The 25,523-nt window shown below is 45.0% G+C and overlaps 1 protein-coding gene across 1 annotated transcript in view; it reads left to right on the top strand.

The window, feature by feature from the left end:
* The window catches only part of PAK2 (p21 (RAC1) activated kinase 2), an 81,289-nt gene that overhangs the window by 9,426 nt on the left and 46,340 nt on the right, over nt 1-25,523 (top strand). The window contains exon 2 of the mRNA XM_088466635.1: nt 20,075-20,286. Coding sequence (XP_088322761.1) covers nt 20,097-20,286 — 190 coding nt within the window. The 5' untranslated portion in view covers nt 20,075-20,096. The remainder of the gene's footprint in view (nt 1-20,074; nt 20,287-25,523) is intronic.

Here is a 25,523-nt window from a genome sequence, read left to right as displayed (position 1 = left end):
ATCCCCCAGCGTGTGGCTAGCATAAGTGTGTGTAATGGTGGCAGGCGTTTTTCGGGTAAAAATATTTCTGTTCCATATAGAATATCGGATGTCGAAACATTTTATTTGAAAATAAAGAATTTATAAAAATGAATATTGACTGTTGTATGCAAAATAGAATCGCCATGCTCAGTTCTGTTCACACAGGTGTTTACTGCATATCTTCACCCACAAGTATGAACGCTGTGATTTAAGGCCTTTGTGTGCCTATGCGATTAGTCATTTAATTCCTCAGGTTTTTGCCAAAGGATTTGAAGCATGTTTGGCTTATAGATTTACGTTCTTTAGTTGGGCAGTTAAAGATAAACAATTAAAGCATGGCAGGAATAATCTGTCAGGTGAGTTCTGTTAGGAGCATTAACTGTTTCTAAGCATAGACATCCCTTTGTTGATTGGAAACCTTGTCCTGTTAACCCCTTCGCTGCTGAGCCCGTTTGGGCAATACGTAATAATCTATGCAGCACCCACACAAATTCAGTGTTTTTGGTGGTTTTTTTTTTTGTTTTTTTTAATCTAAGACCTTGAATTGAATTTTCTAAGAATACAGATGCGTCCTCATACACTGTTGCTCAAAATGTGCTACTTTATTTGAAAAAAATAAAACAACTCGGAGAGACAGAACTACATTGCTGGCTTGTACTGATCAATGTGATGTCAGACAGTTGTATATCTGTGTGCCACCGAGTCTGAATCTGTGTAAGAAGGGCCCCGATGCGAGCAGCTGCAGCTCTCTCTCTCACACCCAGCTACATTGTGCTTCATCTGTGGCTTTCTACGTGTTTAGAACTCATTCCTTTGCGGTTAACGTCATAGCCTAGCGTCTCTAGTACATGGCGAATGATTGTAAGCTGCGTCTGCAATGCAAATAAGACGCACAATTGAAAGAAAACTATGGTCTCAGTTGTGCCGGGCAACTTGCGCTGTATGGCGTATAGACCTTATGTGGGGTGATTTCAATTGTTTTTTGGCGCCCATAGCTCCCCTCGAAAGTGGCGCAACCAGCCCCTTACTGGTCGCATCGGCTGTATTCTCTCGACCAACTGCATGGGATTATCTGATTAAATAGCTTCTCTAGTGCTAAGTGCTGGACGCCCTGCAATTAAGGCACATCCGGCACATGTTGCGCCCAGCGCCAAAGCCCTAGAGGAGGGTGCGGCAGAAATCTGCAATAGGCGCTGCCTCGGAACTGGGCATCTACAACAATCGGTGTATGAGGACACATCTGTAGCATTTGTGTGCATATTGTTTTTTAAATTGCACAAGCAAATTAATTCACCTTAAAAAAATATGGAAGTCTACATGTAGATTTTTATAATGTACATTTGAATATGATGATGCATTTTTTTTTTTTTAATTGAATGAAATGTGTAGGAATAATACAGTAGCTCAACAAGGAATACCGTTTTGAAAAATAGAAAACTGACCGCATCAAATGAGGAAAACCCTGTATTTATTGATACCAGGATTGGGTAGACCTGGGCTTTAAAACTCCTTCACCTCTGGATTTCCTAACACGTTCTATAATATATTGTCTTGCGAGCTATAAGGACAGGACTATAAGGTAAGTTTCCACCACCATTTGCCAGCGAAGGGGTTAAACTTGACTGTGTAGTTAATGGTTTCAAAAAGACAGGGTGGTACAAATGTCTCCATAAATGGGTGAATTTCCATACATAAGGATTATTAACACTTTTTAAAATGCTATTTTATTCCCACTTGATTAATACTACTCGAAAACCACAGTGTACCAGGAAAAGAGATGAAACATGAATCGCCTAAAGCAGGGGGGGCCAACTTGCGGCTCTTTTGTTTCTAAAATGCGGCTCTCCCGTTGGAACTGGGAACACTGGTCACTGAAGCGAGCAGAGACTAAAGAAGACTGATCGATTCAGAGGCCAGCGTTCCCAGTGATGCATTGCACGGGTGACATCATTACGTCACCCACGATGTAAGGAGCCTGCCCTGTGCGTCTGCTGGATCTAGTTAGATCTAGTCAGAGCGAGTCAACGGGAGCCAGAGCCAGCGTGGTCAGGTAAGTACTGGGCTGGGGGCACTGCTTAAGGAGCACTACTTTAGGGGGCACAAATGCAGGGGGCAATACTTTTGGGGGCACAAATGCAGGGGACACTGCTTAAGGGGCACAAATGCAGGGGACACTGCTTAAGGGGTACTACTTTTTGGCTGCACAAATACAGGGGGCACTGCATAAGGGGCACAACTACAGGTGGCACTGCATAAGGGGCGCAACTACAGGTGGCACTGCATAAGGGGCACAAACCTTGTGACAGCTAGGCCACAACCCATTGTTGCGCGTGAGCGCCGTAGGCTCTTTAACTTGGCTACAGGTATTTTTTGGCTCTTTGCCTCTGACTGGTTGGCCACCCCTAGCCTAAAGGAACACATTCGAAATGCAATTTTGCACATAACACCAGATGTATTAAGTTCACCATGAATGGGAGATTGTTTGTAATGGTAACCATATAGAGTGCATATATTGAGAATAGTTACATTTTGTTAAAAACTGTCTTCCCTATAGACTATTGGCCCACCCTGTACAAGTATTATTTGCATAACCGTTTAATATGACCAGAAACTAAATGGTAACAAAATTATTGCACAAAAGAAATCTGATACATTACAAAAACTCAGCACTTCTTTAATTGTCCATCTCAGCTTCTAAAGCTGGCTACACGTTAGAACGATTTGTAGCCGGTCGATCCGATGGGCGTTGGGACCCTGCATTGGCAAGTGCTTGCACGATGCAGGAGGCGACTGCGTGATGTAGGATACCATGCTGCATTTGGCAGCATGGCATCGTAAATTATATCTTCTGATTGGCAGTGCAGCATGGCCAACCAGAAGATATCGCATGGGAGTGCGCAAATTTGGCAAACACCCTTAACGATATGCCCGATTTGTTCCGATTTGCACGGAAATAACAAATTGGGCCGATATCGTTCTAGTATGTACCCACCTTAGGTTTGACTGGGGATGCACTTATTATACCTATAGCCGGCATGCCGACAGTAGTGGAGATGCCAGCGACAGAATCCTGACAGCCGGGATACCGATCGTAAGTATAGCGGGGCTGGTTAGGTCTTTGCCGCTGGGGGGGAGGGTTAGATTTACGCGTCGATAGGCTAAGGGAGGGGGAGCTTAGGGTTAGGTACCCCAGAAGGTGGGTTATGGTTAGGCACCATGGGGGGAGGCTTAGGTTTAGGCACCAAGGGGGGGGGGGGGAGGGTTAGATTTAGGTACTAACATGGAGGGTTGGGTTGGGGGGGGTAGTGTTAGGAGACAAGAACAGAGGGTTAGGGGGAGAGGGCAAAGGGTTACCATTCTTACCGGACCCTTGTCGGGATCCTGAGCATTGGGATGCCGCTGTTGGTATATTGACAGCAGGCATACCGACTGCTGGGATTCCGTTTCACTGTGATAAATAGTAACAATATAGCAGTATGTAGTTATATTCAGAATGTTGACATTTTCATTATGCATATGTATGTGTACCTAATGAAAATATAAGCGTTAGGGTTAGACTTAAGATGGGTACACACTAGGCCAGTGGTTCCCAAATTGTGTGCCGTGGCACCCTGGGGTGCCTCAGGGCACTTGCAGGGGTGCATTGGGTTGGTGGTCCAGTACCAAATAAAATGAATTTTATTCAGTGTGATAGGCAAAACCAGTGCTAATGGCTGCCAATCAAAGACTGTGTGGGCAAAAAGAAGTGCAGCCCTGTCAACCACCACATAACAGAACCTAAGGGTGCATTAAAACACAATTTACTTCATTTAATTTTTTTTCTTAATTTTTCAATCAGAAACTTTTTGCTCGGGTGCCATGGAAACAATTCTGATACTCTAGGGCACTGTGAGTCAAAAAAGTTTTGTGAACCACTACGCTAGGCGCTATATCACGATTGCATCGGCTGGTGTGTAGCCCCTACATGTATGTGAACGACGTCGTTCACAGACATATCACATCTGCTTTACAGGACAGCAGATAGTCGGTATATCTGCGCATCCAGCTGTGTGTACGGGTGGTCAGCCGACAGCTTGTATACTTGCTGCAGGGACTGCCAGTGACTGACAGCTCAACTCAAATGCCCGCCCAGTAGTGATATCAGGGAACACACATCGAGCAGCCGATCGGTAAATCAGTATAGGTTACCTAGTCGCTTGCTGTGTTGGCGAATCAGTTGATAAAGTGTGTACCCAAATACCCTGTACCCTATACTTTAGAATAAAATAGTACTGCTGATATGTATAATGTTGATATGTTGAACATTTTGACATTATGGGGGCAATTCAATTGATTTCACCTCCTGTAGCTCCTCTGTAAATAGCACAGGAACTATTCAATTGTATGCACGGCCAGCCAATTTCTCGAAATTTTGACTTTGAGACTATGTCCATAGTTTGAATGCCAACATTTTGAACTTCAAACCCTTTTACCACACCCAATATAGCAATTAAGGGTTTTCAACGGAGCCTAACTTACACCAGTGACAGGAGGCAAATAACTACAAATAGTGAAATAAACAAATGACAAACCACACAGGATGGATCATAAGCAAATCGCATTGCTGCATACATATCAGGGGTCAAATATATAGGTTTAACGGGAGAGCTCCATATAATACCTTATAAAGGTAAAAATGGGACCCGTGTACTTGCATCAGTAGGACACAGCATAGGGATTGCAATGCAGCAACTGTACTATGTAATGTTATAATTAATCAATGTTTTTGTATGTTGCCTGATGCAAATTGTACCAGATTTTAAAATCTCTCACATATTTGCCATGTTTAATAACATGTACTAAGTGTGTAATTTGGTTACCTTGTTACATTGTATGAGAAGTGCATGGATGGTGAGACCTGTTTCCTGAAGTGTAAGCTTGTGGGTGAGGTGGGAGGGGCGAGTCTCCCCTCATCTGTAAGTCTAATTATGACCGAGATTTACTGAGAGAGTAAGTGGCTTTCCAATAGGAAATCCTGGACGGAACTGCCTTTTATATACACATTCTTAGTCCGCAGAACAACGTATCCTTTTTCCTGTCAAGCTGAGGTTACGTTATAGTCAGTATGCAGCACTACTTCATTGGGATAAAAATGAATTGCACTTTTATGAATGGGTTATAATCTATACATCTTATTCTTTTAACCTTTTGAAATCAAAATCCACTCTGGTTGCTCAGGTGGATGTCTCAGGTGGGCCGTTCGTGTTCATTGCCTTGGGTAGGGAGCAGAAAAATGAAACCGGCCTTGCCCATTGTGAAGGGTTTAGCAAATCTGCAAGTCTGATCTTTCAGCCCTTGCGGTGATATGGATGTGATGTTGAGAAACTTGTTGCAAGATTTCTGTAGTAAATTTGCCACATTGTAAATTTTATTTTTAAATGTTTGATGTAGAAGAGGTTTATAAAATAGTTGGTGCTCAAGATGTTATGCAATTGCAAATTCTAGACTCTGACTGGCAGGGCATGCTTATGCTTGTAGTGCCACAGTAGCTTCAGAGGGGATCCAGTCAAGATGCCGGCGGACGGGATGCCGGATGTCAGGATACCGACACCAGAATCCCGAAGGGATTAAGATACCGACGCCGGCATCCCAAAGGCAAGTATGTCGGTTAGGTTGAAGATCGGAGGGGGGGGGGGTTAGGTTTAGGTAACTGCCGGGTTGGGTTAGGCTTAGGCACCGACTGGGGAGGGTTAGGGTTAGGCTGCGGGGAGGGGGGGGGGGGGTTAGGCACCATCGGGGGAATTTTTCCCAACAGCTCATGATTTGAGGATTTCTGTCTGAAAACAGGTTGGACAATTACTGACCCAGCAAAATATTAATGTACTAAGTTGTTGTTAAATGTGCCTGTACTTCCTGTCCATGACGACAGAAGCTCTCACCAGAGAACACATAACCTATAGGATTACGTTGTATTGTTGTGTATTTTTGCAGATCTGGATAACATGAACTGTCACTGTTTTTGATGGCATATTCATTATCACTAATGGGCCTGTTAAACATTTGGAACTGCTACTTTCCTCCTGTTTTTAGTAATGTGCCCATTCATTATTAGGGGGCCTGATGGGGCTGCCTAATATGCAGCAAACTGTGAATTTACACCATCTGCAGATGCATTGGTTCCCGGAGCCCGGCTCCTTCCTATAAGGAGGAGTTCTGGGCTGTGACGAGGGATCCGAACAATTTTGTTCCCGATAATGAATAGGTCTTTTAGCGAGTTGGTTTTGTGCCTTGGTCTCCTATACATCATGCCTGGACAACCTGTGGCTTTCCAGGGAGTATATTTACTAAAGTGCCGGTTTTTAGAAGTGGAGTTGTTGCCCATAGCAACCAATCAGATTCTACTTTTCATTTGTCTAGCACCTTCTAGAGAAGATAATAGCTAGAATCTGATTGGTGGCTACGGGCAACAGCCCCACACTTTAGTAAATATACCTTCAGGTGTTGTGATACTACAAGTACCAGCATATCCAGCCAGCTACCATCTGGCAGAGCATGCTAGGGTTTGGAGAGTCACAGCAGGCTGTCCAGGACTGTACTATGTGATGCTATTGGAGTTAGTGAAGCTACCCTTAGAATACAGTTGTTAGTTACTGTTTATCATGCGAGGGGTGAATTCAGTTGTTTTCTGCGCTCCTTTTGGCCCCCATTACTTATGGGTGTGCAGGAGTTGCACAGTCCCAGGACTGCTCTGTAGCTGGGTACACACTAGGTTGCCGATTGGTAAGTGCATATCATTTTCCCAATGTGTTGGGCTTGATGTCACAATTGGGCGGGCATTTAAATTTGCCCTCCCAGTTGAGCTGTCACTAACCGCCGGGTCCCTGCAGCAGGTGTATGGGCAATTGGCAGTTCGCCTGTATACACCAGAAGTGTCTTTCAGATATATCGGCCATCTGCTGTGCTGCAGGGCTGATCTAATATGTCTGTGAACAACATCGTTTCACAGACACATCAGGTGTACACACCTGCAGATGTACTATAGATATATCGGCCATTCAATGGAATGGCCGATATATCTATCAGTGTGCCCAGCTTTTGGAGAGGCTGCAGGTTTCCCATCAGTGAGTAGCGTGTTTACAAGTGGTTGGTTTCTGATTTGCTTCCTCCTATGACGCAACTGCTGTTTGTGTTCCCTTTCCTGCAGAGGACAGAGATAGCATTAGTGGAATCTGCCAGTGCTGCAGGTGCCTGGCTCTGCTGCACAAATAGCCAGACCCAGCTAGAGAACAATGGCTGTGTTCTCAGAGGGTGACATGTTTGGCTTGCGTGCCACAACATAATTGTGAAATGTTTTACATGCAGTGGAAACCTTGTGCGTATTATTCTAGCTAGTTACTTTATAATGCCAGAAAGCCTTTTGACCCCCAAACACCTCTGATTTGCCCTCACATGCCACACAATTTTTTTATTTGTTTGAATAAACTTGTTGTACAATCACATTATATTCTGTGCTATGGGATACTTTATTATTATTTTGGGGTGGGGGTGCTGTCTTGAACTTAATTATTTACATAAATATAAGTGATTCCCATCTAAAACTGATCTAGCATTGTAAAAATTGCTGCATTTTTACATAAATACTATGGACGGAATTCAATTGTTTCCAGCCCCCTTCACGCCTGACGGAGCTATTCTATTGTTGCTCCTATCGGGCGCGATCTGCCGGTGAACCATATCAGCTCGCACCCCCAGGGGGTTGCGAGCTGAAATGGGCAAAAAATGATCCGTTTGGGTGACCAAACGGCACTTTTCGAGATCGCGCCAAGCACTTTGGTCGGGTATAGCCGTTTTATGCGGCTATACCCGACCTCTATGGCCGTGATCAGCGCAATCATCGTCATCAATTGAATAGCGCCCTGCAATCTCCCATCACTTTAGACGGGAGTTCGGGCACGCTAAAACAATTGAATTCCGCCCTATGTATTTGGAAAATGATGTTCCATTTAATAATAAATGATGATTATTCTACTTAAAGCCGCATGATGTTGATTCAACATATGGAACACCCCACATGGTATAATGCAGCCGTGGTGAATATAGATTAACGTCACACACGTACATATTATGCCCCATGACCATTATGTGTCTGACTATTATAGGTGTGTGATCTCTGCAAGTATGGGACTCGCATGTGTGATTTCACTTCCTCAGTGGCAGCACACAGGGTGTAGGGAGCCGGGAGGAATGTACAGGTGTGTGATCTCTGCAAGTATGGGACTCGCATGTATGATTTCACTTCCTCAGTGGCAGCACACGGGGTGTAGGGAGCCGGGAGGAATGTACAGGTGTGTGATCTCTGCAAGTATGGGACTCGCATGTGTGATTTTACTCCCTCAGTGGCAGCACAGGGTGTAGGGAGCCGGGAGGAATGTACAGGTGTGTTATCTCTGCAAGTATGGGACTCGCATGTGTGATTTCACTTCCTCAGTGGCAGCACAGGGTGTAGGGAGCCGGGAGGAATGTACAGGTGTGTGATCACTGCAAGTATGGGACTCGCATGTGTGATTCAGACAACCGCTGCTCTTCCCTGCACACAAAGGGCTGATTCTGAGCTGGGAGCAAAGCACAAAAGAGCAAGTAACTTTGCACCTTGGTAATACCATGATGCACTGCTGGTCGGGCAGATGTAAAATGAGCAGAGAGAGTTAAGCTGAGTATCCGCTAGCAGATAGTGGAACGACAGTATGACTACAAGATTGTAGTCATGCAGTCGTTCCTCATCCACTGCAGTGCCTACACTGAACGATATGTCGTTCCGTGAAGGCACCCTCCCTCATCCCTGAACATGGTCAAACATGGCAGATTGACCGGCATGTTCAGGAGATGATAGATGTCAAAAATGACCAGTGGGAGCGCGCATTGCTGGTCGTTTTTTGACATTTTCATGCACGAATAATGAGCGATTGAATTATAACGTTATCGTTCAATCGCTCATTTTAATCAGCAAGTGGATACGTGCCATTAGATATGAGAGGGGCGAGTCTAAGATCTAAATTTCAGTGTAAAAATAAAGCTGTCCAGCACTTGTGGGCTACATGTAAAAGCAGCCAGTATTTACCATGCATGCAAAAAATATAAACATTTGCACCCCTTACATTGCAACATGGTTTATGCCAGATACAAAGTTACTTTGCTCTTTTTGATTTGCTCCCAAATGAGAAACATCCCTAAAGTGTGGACTATACACAAGTACATAATAGGTTATGTAGGATCACTTAAGTGAGGCTATGTAACGTTAGTGGTTGACAGAAACCTCTACCAGTGGTCAGTACACCCTCCCTCCCCCAGGACTTGTAACTGATTGCTTAGTTATGCTTTAGCAATCTTTAGCAAATTCCTTTTTGATATTTTTATTTTTTGTTATTATTAACCTTCAGATAGCACCAAAATATTACGCAGCTCATTATAAGGAATGTTTAGTCGTCCCTGTCAGTCCCTGCCATATCAGAGCTTACAATTACCAGTATATATATTTTTTCCGACTGGGAACAAACCCTCGCAAGCATGAGGAGAACGTACAAACCCCACACCCATAGTGTCCTGGTTGGAACTTAACCCCATCGCTGTGAATAAGCACCACGAATCTCTATGCCTCCATACCCTCCCCGTTCATGTCCTTTACTTGTGTTTGCGTAAGGAAGGGCCTCGCTGTTGGCTTTGGTGTGCTTATTGCTCTCTGTGTTTTGTGTCTTGTACCTGACACAAAACGACTCAATGTAAATGATTGGTATGGGCATGGTGGTAAATTGTATTCTTTGTCCTGAAGGACACAGCCCTGGAGTGCTCAGTCAAGGCCACTAATTTTCATTGACTCATGAAAACCTTGTTATAGTCCTGTCTAATTCAATGCACATGTCTCTAGCAGATGTCTTTAGATAATGCTCGCTACACAAGCTAGCTATAATGTTGCTTATCTGCAGCCATGAAATACATTTCTTTTGCATCTATTCCAGAGGTTCTCAAACTCAGTACTCGGGACCCCACACAGGTCACATTTTCCAGGTCACCCAGCAGGTGCACAGTTGTATTTATTACTCACTGACACATTTTAAAAGATCCACAGGTGGAGCTAATTATTTCACTTGTGATTCTGTGAGGAGACCTGGAAAACATGCACTGTTTGGGGTCCTGAGGACCGAGTTTGAGAACCTGTGATCTAATCTATATTTTGTAACTGTGAGTGAGAAGCATTTCTGACTGGGCTCCCTGATCTGGTTCCTAGATTTACCCGGATGATATGGCGGCCGACGGGCTGACATTTCTGCAGTACACATCAGAACGATGTAATGAAGATCCCTCGTTATGTCCTTCATTATCTTGCGCGGCGCCTCATCCGATATCGTCCGTTTGGCTGTTAAACTCAGCCGACTGCGGGAGCGCACAGATTGGTTGTACACACAAAACGATCCGGCGGATATGTCTTTCCGATTCGGCTGTATATATCAACTGATGTTCTAGGGGTAGGCAACCTGTGTCACTCCAGTTGCAGTTACAGTTTTGTTGTAGGGCATGCTAAATTTGTGGCAAGGCATACTGGGATGTGTAGTTCCACAACAACTGGAGTGTTACAGGTTGCCTACCCCTGTTCTTGACACGTGTGACTGGATATCCTATAATCTGCTAAAATGTCTGTCCCTGACATGCACAGTAAGAGCCGGAGGGGCGAAGCGCACCCTCTGCTCTAAGCCCCACTGACACCAATAGGGAAGCACTTGCTGGGGACGTTATACTCATTGCCACCACCATCATCAGGTTTTCCCTTACCCTGGATTAGTGTTCATTGTAATCTTGCCACATATCACATACTATGTTCATATCCCGACAGATAAAGCACAGGCCGCGCACGTCTGCGAAGCATGCTGAGTCTGAACAAGTGGCGCGTGCACAGACTGACCGCTAAACATGCGCATTACTCTGATTCTGAAAGGCTAGACTATTACAGAGCTGGCACACTTTATTAATGGCAAGGAGTGGACTGATTCAGAGATGAACGCTGAGAAGAAATGATGCGAAAGGCCCCGATTTTCTGGTATGGAGGTCAGCACCGCCCCCCACAGGCTGCTAAACTGCTGCAGCCTGTGCAGTGACGCAGGACGCTTTGTGCACCTACGCAAAACAGGTCCTGTGCAGGTGCCCACCATCGGGGATGTACGCAAACAATCGGGGTTGTACGTAAACCATCGGGGTTGTGTGCATCTCTGAATGAGGCCCAGAGAGTCTCTCACAGCAATAAGTTGTTTATGAAACATGTAAATTAATAAATGAAAAGACGCTGGAGTTGGTGGATGAAATGCGGGTGAATGAGCAAGGTGGGGGTGCTGCTGGAAAAAAAAAAAGCTTTTGTAATTCAGGAAAGGAATAAAGCAGACACAGACAAACTAATAGATGGAAAATAATTGTCTGCAGCTTCTTACCATTACATAATGGACACAAGACAGATTACGGGACCAAGGTGGTAGTTGGGGCAAATAATAAAAAAGGAAAAAGGGGGAAGACAGGGTGGGGGAGGGGGAGAGAGAGGTAAGATACAGAGGGGGGAAACATGGCACAACAGCCAGGGACGTAGGGAGGGTGGTACCAGTGGAGCATGGGCCCTGGGCAGATCAGAGGGCACTGGCTAGGGATGAAGTCTGACTCCAGCAGTTGTATAATAGATAATAGACTCCCAGGTGAGATGCTTTCTCTCCCGGATTGCCTCCTTCTCTGCTCCTGCACAGTGCCACACCTAAGCGCCCGTCGTGGATCCTGAAAGCAGAGGTGGACTGCGCTGGGGGGCAGGTACGGGCTGGATCTCTGTTCAGTGTTTTGGGTGAGGGAAGCTGCAGCCGCGAGTGGGGGGATGTGAGGGATTTGTTACCGGCATTAACCTACTTGTGGAAGTGAGGCAGTGAGCTGCAACGGAGGCCCCTGCAGCTCTGATACACTCGGTAAAAGGAGAAAGAAGAGGGGAGAAGAGGAAGACAGGAAAGAGAGGTGAGAGGGAGAAGAAAAAAAAAAAAGATGTAGGGCAGCCAACAAATTCTAATTACAATAATTATTAATAATTATAATTAACACTGTTACTTATTTTATTTTACATTCACAAGCTCAACTCCCCGTATAGTTCTCTGCCTCCAGACCTCTCCTGCCTACCAGCACGCCTCCATGCCTGTCTTCCGATTTCCATCCAGTGCTATCCTGCCTACCCGCCCTCCTCCTTGCCCGCTTCAAGTCCTCATCTACCTACAGTCCTCTTCTGCCTACCAGCGCACCTCCTCTCCCGTCTCCTTGCCCCCATCCAGTCCGCTCACACCTACCAGCACACCTCACTGGCTCCTCGCCTTAATCCAATCCTCTCCTGCCTACCCGCCCACTCACCTCACCTGCCTCCAGCCCACTCCCATCTATCCACACTTTCCTCCTCAACTGCCTCTAGTCCTCGTCCACCTCCAGTCCTCCCCCTCCTACTAGCATGCCTTCTCACCCATCTCCCGTCCTCACCCACCTACTCACCTGCCTCCAGTCCTTGCCCGTCTCTCTGCCTGTGACTGTCATTACTTCTGGACAAGTGCCCCTGCAGCTGCTGCTCGCAGTGGACTGCTTAAATATACATCCCCCTCCCTGCCTTTATTTTATCTATGGTGTGCCCTGATAGCCAGCGAGCAATTGGTAGGTTTGAGCTCCTGATTTGGCAAATGTAGCCCACGACTAGTTTAGCAAACTTCAGTAAATTAAGGGGGGGGGGGCTGTAGCAATAGCATGCTTCCGGTGCCATGGCTGCACGCTACGCCTCCGACAACAGCTAGTGACCCGGCAAATGAACCTTCCAAAATACTAGCATCAAATGATTATCTAAAGACTGTTAGACTGCATATATCACATGATGTTCTAGAGACTTGTGCTAGACTCAATATTTCAAATGGTATCTTAGGGGGCAATTCACTTATCCGCGGGACTTACCGCAGGATTTTAGCTATTCAGTTACTGCCCGCTGTAACTCGTGACTATCCTAGAGGGTGCACTTATCGTGGATTTCTGCTCGCACCCTCCTGAAGTGGGAGCAGAAATCCGTATTATTAACTAGGGCTTCCGGGGCGAGTCACGGTGTTACTGCGGATGGTAGTCAAATAGCTCTAGGCATTTAACCCAGGAGCTATGGCTTACCACGGGAAATATTTGAATAGCTTTGGGCATTTAACCCGGGAGCTAAAACCCTGCAGTAAGTGCCACGGCTAATTGAATCGCACTTTAGAGACTGCTGCTACATTGGTTATGTCAAATAATGTTCTAGAGTAGTTGTTCTTAACCTTTGTAAGTGCTCTCATATACCTTCAGGTTTCATGTGTTTTGTTTTTTTTATCGTACCCCATATTAAGTAAATATATATGTATATTTTTTTTCTAATCAGTATGATCGTTACTGTTGCAGAGCATGATCAATCCAAAGGATGTATGCCTCGTTTAAGGTTACACCCACCGTCACAAAAAACAATATTATAGAAAAGTCAAATGGCGTCAATCCCAACCACAATGAATAACTTACTAAGACACAACTTCGAAATTCTACTTTCGTCACATTACATGGTAACACCACACTGCACTCTGCAAGTGTAACTGTGCCCCAATATAGTGCTATTAACACCACATCTTCACCCTGCAATTCCTCATTTCACACAAGCACCTTTACAGCAATACAGTTATCACTTTGCAACACCAAAGACAAGGAACACGTGACACTATCAGTTTGACCACACAAATGCCACACTGCAACATTACGAGCCTGTTGGGATCCATCACTGGTACCAATGCTGAAATGGAGCACGTGTTTCACTCGTGCTGTACAAATAAACGTGTGTGTGAATCCGGGTGGGGCGGTGTGTCTCGTGCTTCCAGCTATAACATTTCATACCCCCAGGGGTGTCCTTATTTTGGACACTAGTGCTAGACTGGATTTTTTTTGTAAATGGGGGCAATTCAGGTGTTAGGGACGGCGGCTGTCAATGCTGAGCTCCCGTCGGAGGTGAGCTTAAATGTGCGAAAAGTCCGTGGTTTGGGCGTCCTACCCAGGTCTTTAGATTAGTTTAACCGTTTTATGCGGCTTAGCCCAGTCTAAATGAGTGTGACAAGTGCAATAATGGGCACCCAAAAACATTTGAATTGCAACATTGGATGCCCGTTAATTAGTGCGCCTTAAAAAAAAAAATTAGCTGAATCGCCCTCTATGGCCTATAGACTGGCGGTGGACTGGATATGTCAAATGATGTGCTAGACTGGATATTTTGAGTTGCTATCAAGAAAAATGTTTTAGAACTTTAAAAAAAAAAGTCCAATAACAGATTTATCAAACTTTCTAAGTGGACCAGTGTATTGGTTGCCCATAGCAACCTGTCAGATGCTGACCAACATTTATTTAGTACATTCTTTAGTAATTATATTTAGAAACTGATTGGTTGCTATACATAACACCTACACTTGTCCTGTTTTATAAGGTTTGATAAATCTCCCCCAGAATCTTTGCTGTGCCCTGAAGTAAAATCCCAATGTCTAGTCTCTATAGCACACAGGTGCCAGTTTGAGGGCAACACTGTAACTACACCACAGAGATGAAAACAAACATTGAGGTTTTGTTATAATGTTACTCTTCCCTCTTTAGTCTGGATTTTTCCTACAAGTATTCCAGAAAGGTGGGTACCAGGGAGGGAATTCAATTGTTTTTTTTGGCCAACAGAGCAATTGTTTTGCTGACCAGACACATCTGCATTACTTGTTGCGCTTATTGTGCCCAAATGTATGGGGTTTAGCTGTGTAAAGCAAAGTCCTGTTTTAGGGCGCTCAAACAGTCGACTCTCCGCAGATTTCTGCTCCGCCACCACAAGAGGCTGGGAGCAGAAATCGTGCACTCGCGCCCGATCGGCAAACAATTGATTAGCTGCTGACAGGCGCCTAAACAACAATTGAATTCCGCCCTAGGAAGGTTACCATGTCTGCCTGCCACCATGGATTATTCATGTTGCCTAATAAACTATAGGTATATATGAGTTGAAAACACATTTTGTGATAGTGACCTATTGTGGTGTTAGATGTTTTCAGTCATTATTTCTCTTTGGACGTCATACTACGAGACTCAGTATTGTGACATATGTACACTTCCTCTTCATACAAATACACTACAATAGGCAGCAGCGATTAGCGCTGTTTACTGCCAGTAAGCCTTAACAAAAGGTGCCTTCCAAAGAAATAATATTACACAAGAGTACAAGTTCTTCTGTGCAGTGGTATGGAGCAAGTAAATATTGTATGACAGCATGGCACAATGCAAGTCCATCTTCAGCCACTTTCCTATTGCAACCTGTCCACTTCTCCACCCTTACATTGCTTGTAACATCTCCCCCCACAGACGCTATTGCCACCCTATATTTCTCTGTTCATGACTGGACCTATTCCAAATATCAGACCCTGGTGACTTATACCCCTTTTCCACCAAAAATCCCGGCTCTTACCGGGGGTCCTTCTGGAGAGGGGGCTGTCATTTGGGAGGCTATCTGTGATAGCTGTCACCGGGCAGGGAGAGATTACAGCCTTCCCGTATAAAGCAAACCGGAATAGTGTGGACCATACAGAGAGGCTGCAATCTCTCCCTCCCCGGTGACCACTGTCACACAGACTGCCTTCTGAATGACGCACAATCACCATGCGGGAGACGGGTCCCGGGTCAGAAGCCTCTGGTAACCCGTTTCCACTGAGCCGGGTTTTTCCCACATAAAACCCTGCTGGAGACCTGGGAAGAAATGCCGGTTCAATCGACCTGGGATTTTTTTACTAGGACCCTTTTCCACTGAGCCGTTACTCTGGTTGACCCTGCAATAACCCAGGTATTTTGGCCAGTGGCAAAGGGGTATTAGTCATCGGTGAATCCAGCACATTGCCGCCTTATTGTAAACCTTCTATAATGTAGGGAGCTTGCAGTATGTACCAATAATAATTTGCTGCTTTGGGATTTCTCAATCTTCAATGCAAGTGGTAGACAAGCACCACCCGACTTGATGAAAATGAAGGAAAACAAGCCCCATGGCATAAAGAGAGGCACAGGTTCTAGGGTCCTTCCCACAAATATCAGTATTGGGAATTCCTCTGTGCTGCTGGGACTCCAGGGAGAGAGGAACACCTGTAATGTGTAGAGCAAATAACCAATCATCTTGCAGCATATAAAACCTGCGCTCACCTGAAAATAGGAGAAGAGACTGTCAGAGCGTATTACTCAATGTGTCACATTTATTGCAAATGATTGATCTTATACTGTGTGTGAATAGTGGTTATTTGCTGCACTATATTTGTCTTCCTCTTTCATCGGTCCCAGTTTTGCCAAGTAATCTGACTATATATTCTCATATCTTCCCTACGGTGTTAGCTGCTCACACGGTATCTATACAACAGCTGCACAATCATTTAGGTTAAACACTGACTTAATATGTACTTGCTGCCTGCACGTTGTGGAGACATCCATATTATGGACTGAAGCATGGGTGTGGATTGATCTGTCTACATTAAGAAGATAGGCAGTTAATAGGTAATTGGTTAACAGTGACTGAGGTCGACATTCAAATATTTGACACGCAATTTTTTTTGTTATTTTAGCCTTACTAACCCTAAAAATCATGACAGCCATGTGTCAGCCATTTGAATGTTGTCCTTTTACCCTGTCAGTCTAAGTCACTGTTGACCTTTTATACCTGTCAGCCTATTGACTGTCGACCTGTTGACTTTCTACCTTTTAGTGTAGACCTACCACTCATATGCCTCAAGCATACCTCTCAATTGTTCTGATTTTAGCAATGCAGTCCCGATTCGCAGACATTGAGAGGGGAGGAGTTTGCACTAAAGTGGGCATTTGTGTGAGAGTTGGGGCGGCTTGTGGGTGATGCTTATTTTGGTCCCCGTTGTTGGGAGGTTTACTGAAAGCAGCCTATTAATGTATTCAGAACTTGTGACATAAATGGGCCTGAGGAATGAAAATGACCACCTTCACTGTGTGCAGGAAAGGAGTATAATATTTTGCAGCGTATATTTCCCTAAATACTTTTCTTTATGCTATTGTTTCCTTGTATCCCCGGTAACTGCGGCAGCAATCACTGTTACGGAGCACTTGTTTTTGTGAATACTGGACTTTAGCCAGTTGCACTTCTAGGTTTATGAGAAGCGATGCTTTCCAGTTGTCACAGAAATACTGACAGTATTAGTCGAAGAGCCACAGGTAATCCACCCCAGTGCTTTAACCCTTTCAGGGCTGAGAACACGACTTGTCCTAAGCACTACAGGAGTTCAAAGAGGTGTGGGGATAATCCTACCCCCAGCTGTTAGGGCGATTTCAGTGCCCTTCCCTATTCCCAATCTTCCATATTCTTAAGAAATCAGATGAATGGTGGCTTTTCGCGCTCATTGGGTGCTAACCTGCTATTTCTCATGGAGTAAGGAGAAAGTCCAGTACAATATATTATAATTGGCAAAACTCTAAAGCATCAAATACACATGGAAACATGTTCAAAATGCGTTGTTAATACAATTTAAAGATTGTTTTCTTACATTTTCCCAAAGCATATGTACAGATGTGTCCTCATACACCTAACCTGAATGCGCCATACGGCGCAGGACCCCGGGCACATTTGAGCCGCTCCGATAGGTGTAATGTTGTCTTTTTTTTGTGCAACACACCAGCCATAGTGTACTAGAGACGCTGGGCTGCTACTTTAACCGCACAGGAATAATTGTAAACCTGTATAAAGTCATGGATGGAGCACTTTGAACTTGGAGTGAGAAAAAGCCGCATCGTAGGACTTCAGACTCCTTCTCACACACAGATACATATAAATGTTGCACATCAAATTGATCACTGCAATCTAGCAAAGTAGTTTTGTCGCTCCCAGTTGTTTTATTTGTGCAGATAACTCAAACATTTTAAGCAAAAAGTTTTTTAACGTTTGGGGCGCCTGAGTCGCCAGGGACCTGGCTAGTTCGGGGCGACTGAAGCCACAGTGTGTGAGGGCATATCTGTATGAACTTTATTTTCAATTATATAGGGGGAAATTCAATTGTTTTTGCTCGTCAAAATCCTCTGTCTAAACTGAAGGGGTGATATTCAATCACATAAAGTGGCTAAACCCGTCTAAAGTCTTGCTCAGCATACCCAAACAGTAGTTTGGGCGATCAAAGCAGGGACTATTTTTCTGATTTCTGCTGCCACCTCAGGAGGGTACAGGCAGACTCATGCATTCTTTTTAGGGGCAGACCAAAATTAGAATCTTATTAAGAAATAGACATAATAGTCCTGTTTAAATATAATAATAGTAAAATTAACTGATTTATTGAAAAGAGCACTCAAAAATCAATTTATGTTTTTATTACATCAATAGAAGACACACACCTATATATGAATAAAACAATAATAAGTAATACAAATATATCATAATCAGGCAGGTTACGAAAACAATGTATACGTCCATCAACACAAAGCTTAAATCAAATTGTTCTTTTAGGACTATTTCCCTCTGTAATGGGTGTCCATAAACAGAAATGGATATCTACCTGTCAACTTAAAAAGAAGCGGGCCGATACACTGCAATCCTCTCACCCTGCTCTCATCAATAAACGGGGGACAGAAAGTCTGGACGAGCTGAGGCACTAAATAGTTGTTTGCTTATAGTGCCTGGACATAATATGAATAGGTCTTGTAAACATGGATTGTACTCCAAATCAAGTTAGGATGTTAGTGATTAGGGTTCTTCACCGTTATTGCCCCAAGGGACCGCCTTTGTGTTGATACATATATACATTGTTTTCGTAACCTGTCTGATTATGATATATGTTTATTGCTTTTTATTGTTTTAATCATATATGTGTGTGTGTGTGTGTGTGTGTGTGTGTGTGTGTGTGTGTGTGTGTGTGTGTGTGTGTTTCTTTTGAAGTAATAAAAACACAAATTGATATTTAAGCACTCTTTTTAATCACTTAATTTTACTATCCTTATATTTAACAGGACAATTGTGTCTATTTCTTAATAAGATTCTATTTTTGGTTTATGTTTGAATTGGGGAGAAACAGAATTTATCCCCCTTTTTTAGAAGCAGCTTTAATAGAATTCTTTTTATTTATATACGTATAGGAAAGTAATTGGATATTTTATCTTGAGATTTTATGTGTTTTGCGCCCGAATCTATATTGATATATTTAGGGGAAGACCCTGTCCCTAGCATTCTAAATAATAGATCTTGTACCTGTACTTCTTATTTAAAATACACATGAGTATAATCCTATAGAACTGAAAGTATTGTGTTTATAGTTTTATACCACTAGTACATTTGGCATTTTGGAGCTTTGCATTCAGCTATCATTACACCAAACCTACTGTTATATTTTCTCTCACCTTAGGATTACTAGACTGTTACAGTGGAACATAGTTATGTATTGACCCCGGTATACTAATATGTGTATCGTAGATCATTGCTTATAATCCTGTGAGTTCTGATGACATCACTTCAGAGTTCATTAGGAAAATGTCTGTATTGTAAGGAACGAGGCACCTTCTACTTTAAAGCATAATAGATTGTAGAAATGACCTTGTATTTCCATGACTATAAATGAGCTGTATGGGCCCAGAAGTTCTCGCTGTCACAATACATATTTTATAGAAAACTATAAATAAAGTTGTCTGTTCTGACCTGGTCGTCATGTGTTTCAGTGCTTTAATAGTACATCTATAAAATAATATGGAACGAATGTCGGTGTAGTGTCTAATCTATTGGGTTGGACTCCATTATAGTACTAGGCCAAACTCACGAGGCAGATGGAAAACACGGTGTAACGCAGATATGTTTCAATTTGTTCTCTGACCTAACTAAAGCATCCGAAGACCATGATATTTAATATTTACTCCTCATCTCAAGTCACCTACTGTGTGTGTTTTTTTCTTTTTGTGCATAAAGAAATTTTCGGTGCTTCCATTTGGTGCTGTAGTCTGATATAGTTTTTATCTTGTTCTCAAGGTCTGACTCAGCTGCAGCAACCATGTCTGACAACGGCGAGATCGAGGATAAACCACCAGCCCCTCCGGTGCGGATGAGCAGCGCAGTCTTCAGCTCTGGGACAAAAGATCCACTGTCTAGCAATCACAGCCTAAAGCCCCTTCCTCTGATCCCTGAAGAGAGAAAATCATCCAGGAACAAAATCATATCAATCTTCTCCAGCAATGAGAAAGGTGAGCCGCCACACAGGGCTGGTTGGGCAGTTTTCCCTGGATACCTTGGTGAGGAATGTTCTGTAGGCCAGTGGCCACATTTGTATAGGGAAAGTGTCATATAAGGTAAATTAGATGGTAGAACATGGGATAGCATAGGAGCAGCATTGCAGCCGTGGGGTCTTAGGCCCAGTTCTGTACATAGCACTGTTAGCCTACATGGAGTGTGTGTATTGTCCACAGTTTAAAAACATACTGGTAGGTTTCCTATAAAATCCACTGAAGATTTGTGTCTCTGTGGGCGCCTGTGGTAAGGAGATTAGAGTACAAGTGCCACCGATGTAAACCATAATAAAAATGTTCAAGTACTAGTAATTGACAGATATTTGGATGTACTGAATGCTTCTGTTATGGTAAAATAATGACTTGCCCTCTAGAGCATCACCACTTGGCAGGAACTAAGGCGCCCATGTATACTGTGATAAGGGCAGACAATTTGGCCGTTTTAGACCTAACTATTAGCTAATCGGTGTATATATGAGCCCGGTACTGCTAATCTTGTTGGGGAGTCATCAGTTGTTAGTTTGGGAACATAACGGTATATATCTGTTCAATGTGTCAGGTGCGAAGGAAAATCTGGTCCGTTTTCCAGTGTTCGGTAACAAATTTCTATTGTTACTTGCTCCCATACATTACCAGATTTTCCATCTGACCAGACAGATTGGACATATATATCTATAGGTGTGTACGCAGCTTAACATTTCCCAAATGTTCTGACAGATGTCTGTTGGTTCTCCATCTTATCTAGATGGTAAATAGTGGTCTTTTTGGATCACAGGTGCTGTGTTTTGCAGTCTGTTAAAGCTAAAACAGTTTTCGTGTGGTCAACGTCCAAGTGTGCTAATGCTGGAGACAACCTCATTTTTCTATTTGATAGTGCACACAAGAAAAAAACATTCCCCATCAAGTCAATTAATTTTTCTCATTAGTAAAGTAATCAGATGTATTGCTTCTACTGTATAAAGCAGAGTGTTGTAGTCCCATTCACGCCAGGGATTGTGGACCTGATTCAGTCCCGCTCACTAGGCTGCGTTTGCTTGTAGCCTGCCGATGTTTGCAATGCGCGCACGCGTATAAGTCGCAGTGCGCTAACTAGTCCATGCGATCGGGAAGCGTTCGCTCACTGCTAATAGCCATCTCGCTTGAATGAGTGACCGGATTAGCCGTTTATGGGTGGTGACGGGATGGGGGTGTGGTGGTGCGAACACGGGCATGTCTGAGCGTCTTAACGCCGTTTCAGAGGCGTGCATAATTAAGATGCAGCGTTATAATACACGTCACATGCCTGAATTATACACTGAAGCACTCGCAGTGCTTGCGGTAGGGTATGGTCAGCCACAAGTGCTGCCTATGGGTTCGATGTTACCGATTGTTGCATACACTTCCTGGAGAAGACATGGGAAGACAGGCTGGTGGGCGTCTAAATACACACCGCGATCGCACGCCAAGACATAGTGGGCTTGCTAACGCCTTGCCGTGTGATCGCGGGATTCGCATAATTTGACTGCGTGCAAACGCATCTAGCGAGCGGGTCTGAATCAGGCCCTGTGTTTAGGTACTGCTTCTAGGCATTTGGCTTCTAGTCTTTTGATTTGCTATTGCAATGTGTTCTTGTCGTTCTAGATTACCTTTCTTAAACTATTGTCTGTGTTTATAAAGTATTTTTTATAATGCTGGCTGGACATGTTTTGAACCTGCCCTCTTCCAAGTTACACTAACACATTAGTTACTTAGTTGGAAGATATCGGTCTGTTTGCATCTTTTATGTTGGATTTTAAAAACGTTCTCACAAATCATGCTCATTTTAGAGTGATACATGCATCAGTAATTGGATATTAAACTGTATATGGACCGCTTAAAGGATTACTTCACCTGTGGTAAGGTCTGACCGCTGTTCATGAAGGACTTGCATTAGAAGAGCTATGTCAACATTTTGATGCATCTAAATTGCTAAATGCTTAAAGACATTCTCTTAAATAGACAACTAAACGATGTCATGCTCCTCCCAGAAAGTCTAGGGTTGGATTGTTTTTTTTTTTTTTTCCAGGATTAACTTTATTTTCTAGGCCTCAAGATGGCAACCCTCTTTGTATCTCTGAAGACAAAGTACAGGGTACAATACTAAATGTAAAAAAAGATTTAGAAGATGTTCCAAAATCCCTTCAGTCCATGATTGAAGCAACTTGCAAAGAGACCATGTAGGTGCTTTCTTCTGCAGTGGCGTCCTTTGGCTCCTCAGCTGTTGAGGTTGAGCAACACTGACAAGCTAACTGAGTACTGGACCCTTACAGAAGCAGGTGCTGGCTAAACTCTTATTTTCTACATCAGGGTCCATAGGGTATCCACAGGATACCTTGGGGTATAGGTGATGACGTCAGGCATCGGGCACCATAGAGTTAAGTTTTCAGCCTCCCAGGATGCACTAGGGTCCCCCTCCTATACCTCGCCCCCGAGCCAAGGCATCTCAGTTTCGTTGGTGCCCGGCTCGGAGTCGGTGCACCTGTTTAGAGGGGGGCTAAGGATAGCCCCTGAAGTTTTCTTCGAGGCAGCTGTGGCTGCACATCTGGAAGTACAGCATGGACAGTCACTACTGACGTCCATGCTGTCTCCCCTACACCCCGCCGGTACTGATCCGGGGATGCTGGTAAGCATCTGGGGTCATGGCTAGCGGTGACCCCAGATGTTTCGGACCATGGCCGGATTCAAGGGGGCAACAGGTAAGCAGCAGGGTCCCGCGGTGGGTCCCTGCTGAACACATGGTCCAAAGTCCCCAGGCACGGGGCTCCCTGGGGACTGGCTGCAGCGTGGAGCCTGGTAACTAACCTCCGCTTCCACTACCCCCCTGGGACAGCGGACTGCAGCTGAGCGGTAGTGCTGCGGCGTCCCAGGGGTTAATTGCATGCCAGGGGAGCGCGCCTCCCCCGCTGCACACAGCCCTCTCTGCGCTGCCGATTGGCCCTGTGGCAGCGCTCCTCTCACAGGCCGGCCTCCTCTCTGCTCCTCTGTGGCCATCTTTGCAAAGCATGGTGAACACTGTGGAAGCTGCTGATCAGTGGCATCGCGGTCTGGGTACCCCGGCATACCTCTCCTTTGTTGACTACAGGTCTGTGTATGCAGCGCTGTGTCCTACCAGGCTCTGTGACCGCGTAGTTGAGGAACAGCGCTGATAGTGCTGCCTGTACTTTCACATTCTACTGTCAGCCATTTTACTGTCCCTGCTCTTCTTCTGCTAAATCCCTTGCGGTGCGGTGATTGCAAGGTGGTTCTCCCACTATACTAACGAGTATCAGTGAGAGGGGTCACATACTTACCATCATGTCTGAGAGCGAATTTCCTCTCCAGCTTATGTGTACTAAGGCCCTCATTCAGAGCCGTTCGCTATTTGCGTTCGTTCAAAAACAAGGGGTGGCTATGCAAATGATCTGTTCGCACATTGCAGTCTGTTCACACCTCTAAGTCTGAACGAGCGAGCAAAACATACGCTCTTTTATTTCTTAAAAACGCCCCCTGGCCGCTCGCACCATACGTCATGTCCGCTATTTATTAGATTAATCGAGTACATCGAACAGGATATGAACTGCTCGCTATTCTTGTGGTTGGTTTTTTCAGCCGCTATTTTGCGAGCAGTTCTGAGTTAATAAAAAACCAAGTGACGTGGTCATTGACGCTGCTGTATTAATTATGCACACCCATAAAACGCCCGTTTTGACCTTTAAGCACGCCTGCGATCTGATCTCCACTCCCCGTTTTCAAGCACCTTCCCGTTACCACCCACATACGCCTCATTCTGTCACTCAAAATAGCAGGCACTCGCTATATTGCGTACAAATGATTTTCGGCCGCACTGACTGGTTCGCGCATGCGTACTAAAAACCGTACGCATGCGCAGATGTGCGAACATCGCTCGGAACGAGCGTTCTGCCGATAGCGAGTGGCTCTGAATGAGGGCCTAAGTGCAATGTACCGATAGCGGAGGGGGAGGGTAACGCGGAGGGGCTATTTCTACAGTGTTATTTATTGGCGCGGTAAATTACTGTCACGGCTCCGATACAGGAACCTCCCTGGGTTTGTTTCGCTAAAGCGCTTACAGCCCTGGCGGGCCAGTTAGCTCCGCCACCTGCGTTTTCCCAGATGGGATTATCCCAGCAGTCAGTGGTGTCGTCACCCATGCAGGGGTTCCCGAGACAACTGATGGTACCCCACAGTCTCCCTAAGTCCAAGGTTTATATTCCTGGCCTTATTCGGGCAGTCCGCACAGCTTTAGTTATTGAGGATGACGATCCTCCGGTGTCCAAGTCCAAATATGCCTTTTTTAAGGATATTAAGGGTGACGCCACAGTGTTTCCTCTTTCGGGTCAGTTAGCAGACCATTTAGAGGAGGCGTGGAAACACCCTGGTAAACGGTATCAGCCTCAGAGGCGCTTAGCGGTGGCTTATCCGTTTGCGGACAATTATTTTTCTAAGTGGGAATCCCCTCCACAGGTGGATTCTCATGTGAAACGCCTAGTCCGAAGTGCCACATTGCCCATGCCCTCCATGTCCTCCTTGAAGGATGCTACGGACCGCAAGGTGTAGATCTGCCTAAAGTCCATTTATTCCCTCGCGGTGGCGGGCATCCAGACCGGCTATGGCCGTATGTTGGGTAGCCAGAGCTATGGAGCGCTGGGCTGATAGTTTTTCAGGCGTCTTTGGATTCCGACTGTTCGGCTGAACAGGCCGAGTTGGTAAGCAATCTCCGGGATTCGGCCACTTACATCAATGAAGCGGCCTTGGATATCAGTACCCTCACATCTCGGATTTCTTTGGCGGCTGTGGCTGCTCGTCGCACCTTATGGTTGCGATCTTGGAAGGCGGACGCTGATTCCAAAAAGGGCTTGGAAGCTTTGCCTTTTAATGGAGAAGTCCTATTTGGTCCGGATCTGGACAAAATCGTGGCCACGCTGGCGGCAGCTAAATCTGCATGTCTCCCGTCTGCTGCGGTCCCTTCCAGTTCGGGTACGTCGTCCTTTCGGCCTTACACGGCCCAGGGTAGGCCTAAAGCACAGTCTTTTCCCCGACAGACTGGCCCCAAAAAATCGGCCAAGCCCAGGAAACAGGCCTGGAGTACCAGACGTCCGGCCCCTAAGTCAGATGACAAACCTGCGGCCTGACGGTCTGGGCCTCCCTTTGGGGGATCACAAAGTGGGAGGCCGCCTGCT

The sequence above is a fragment of the Taudactylus pleione genome, unplaced genomic scaffold (genome assembly GCF_031769625.1).
Source record: "Taudactylus pleione unplaced genomic scaffold, aTauple2 ptg000066l, whole genome shotgun sequence".
In the NCBI taxonomy this organism is placed as follows: domain Eukaryota; kingdom Metazoa; phylum Chordata; class Amphibia; order Anura; family Myobatrachidae; genus Taudactylus; species Taudactylus pleione.
Note: the sequence above shows the minus strand (reverse complement) of the source record. Positions and strands in the feature narration are given on the sequence as shown.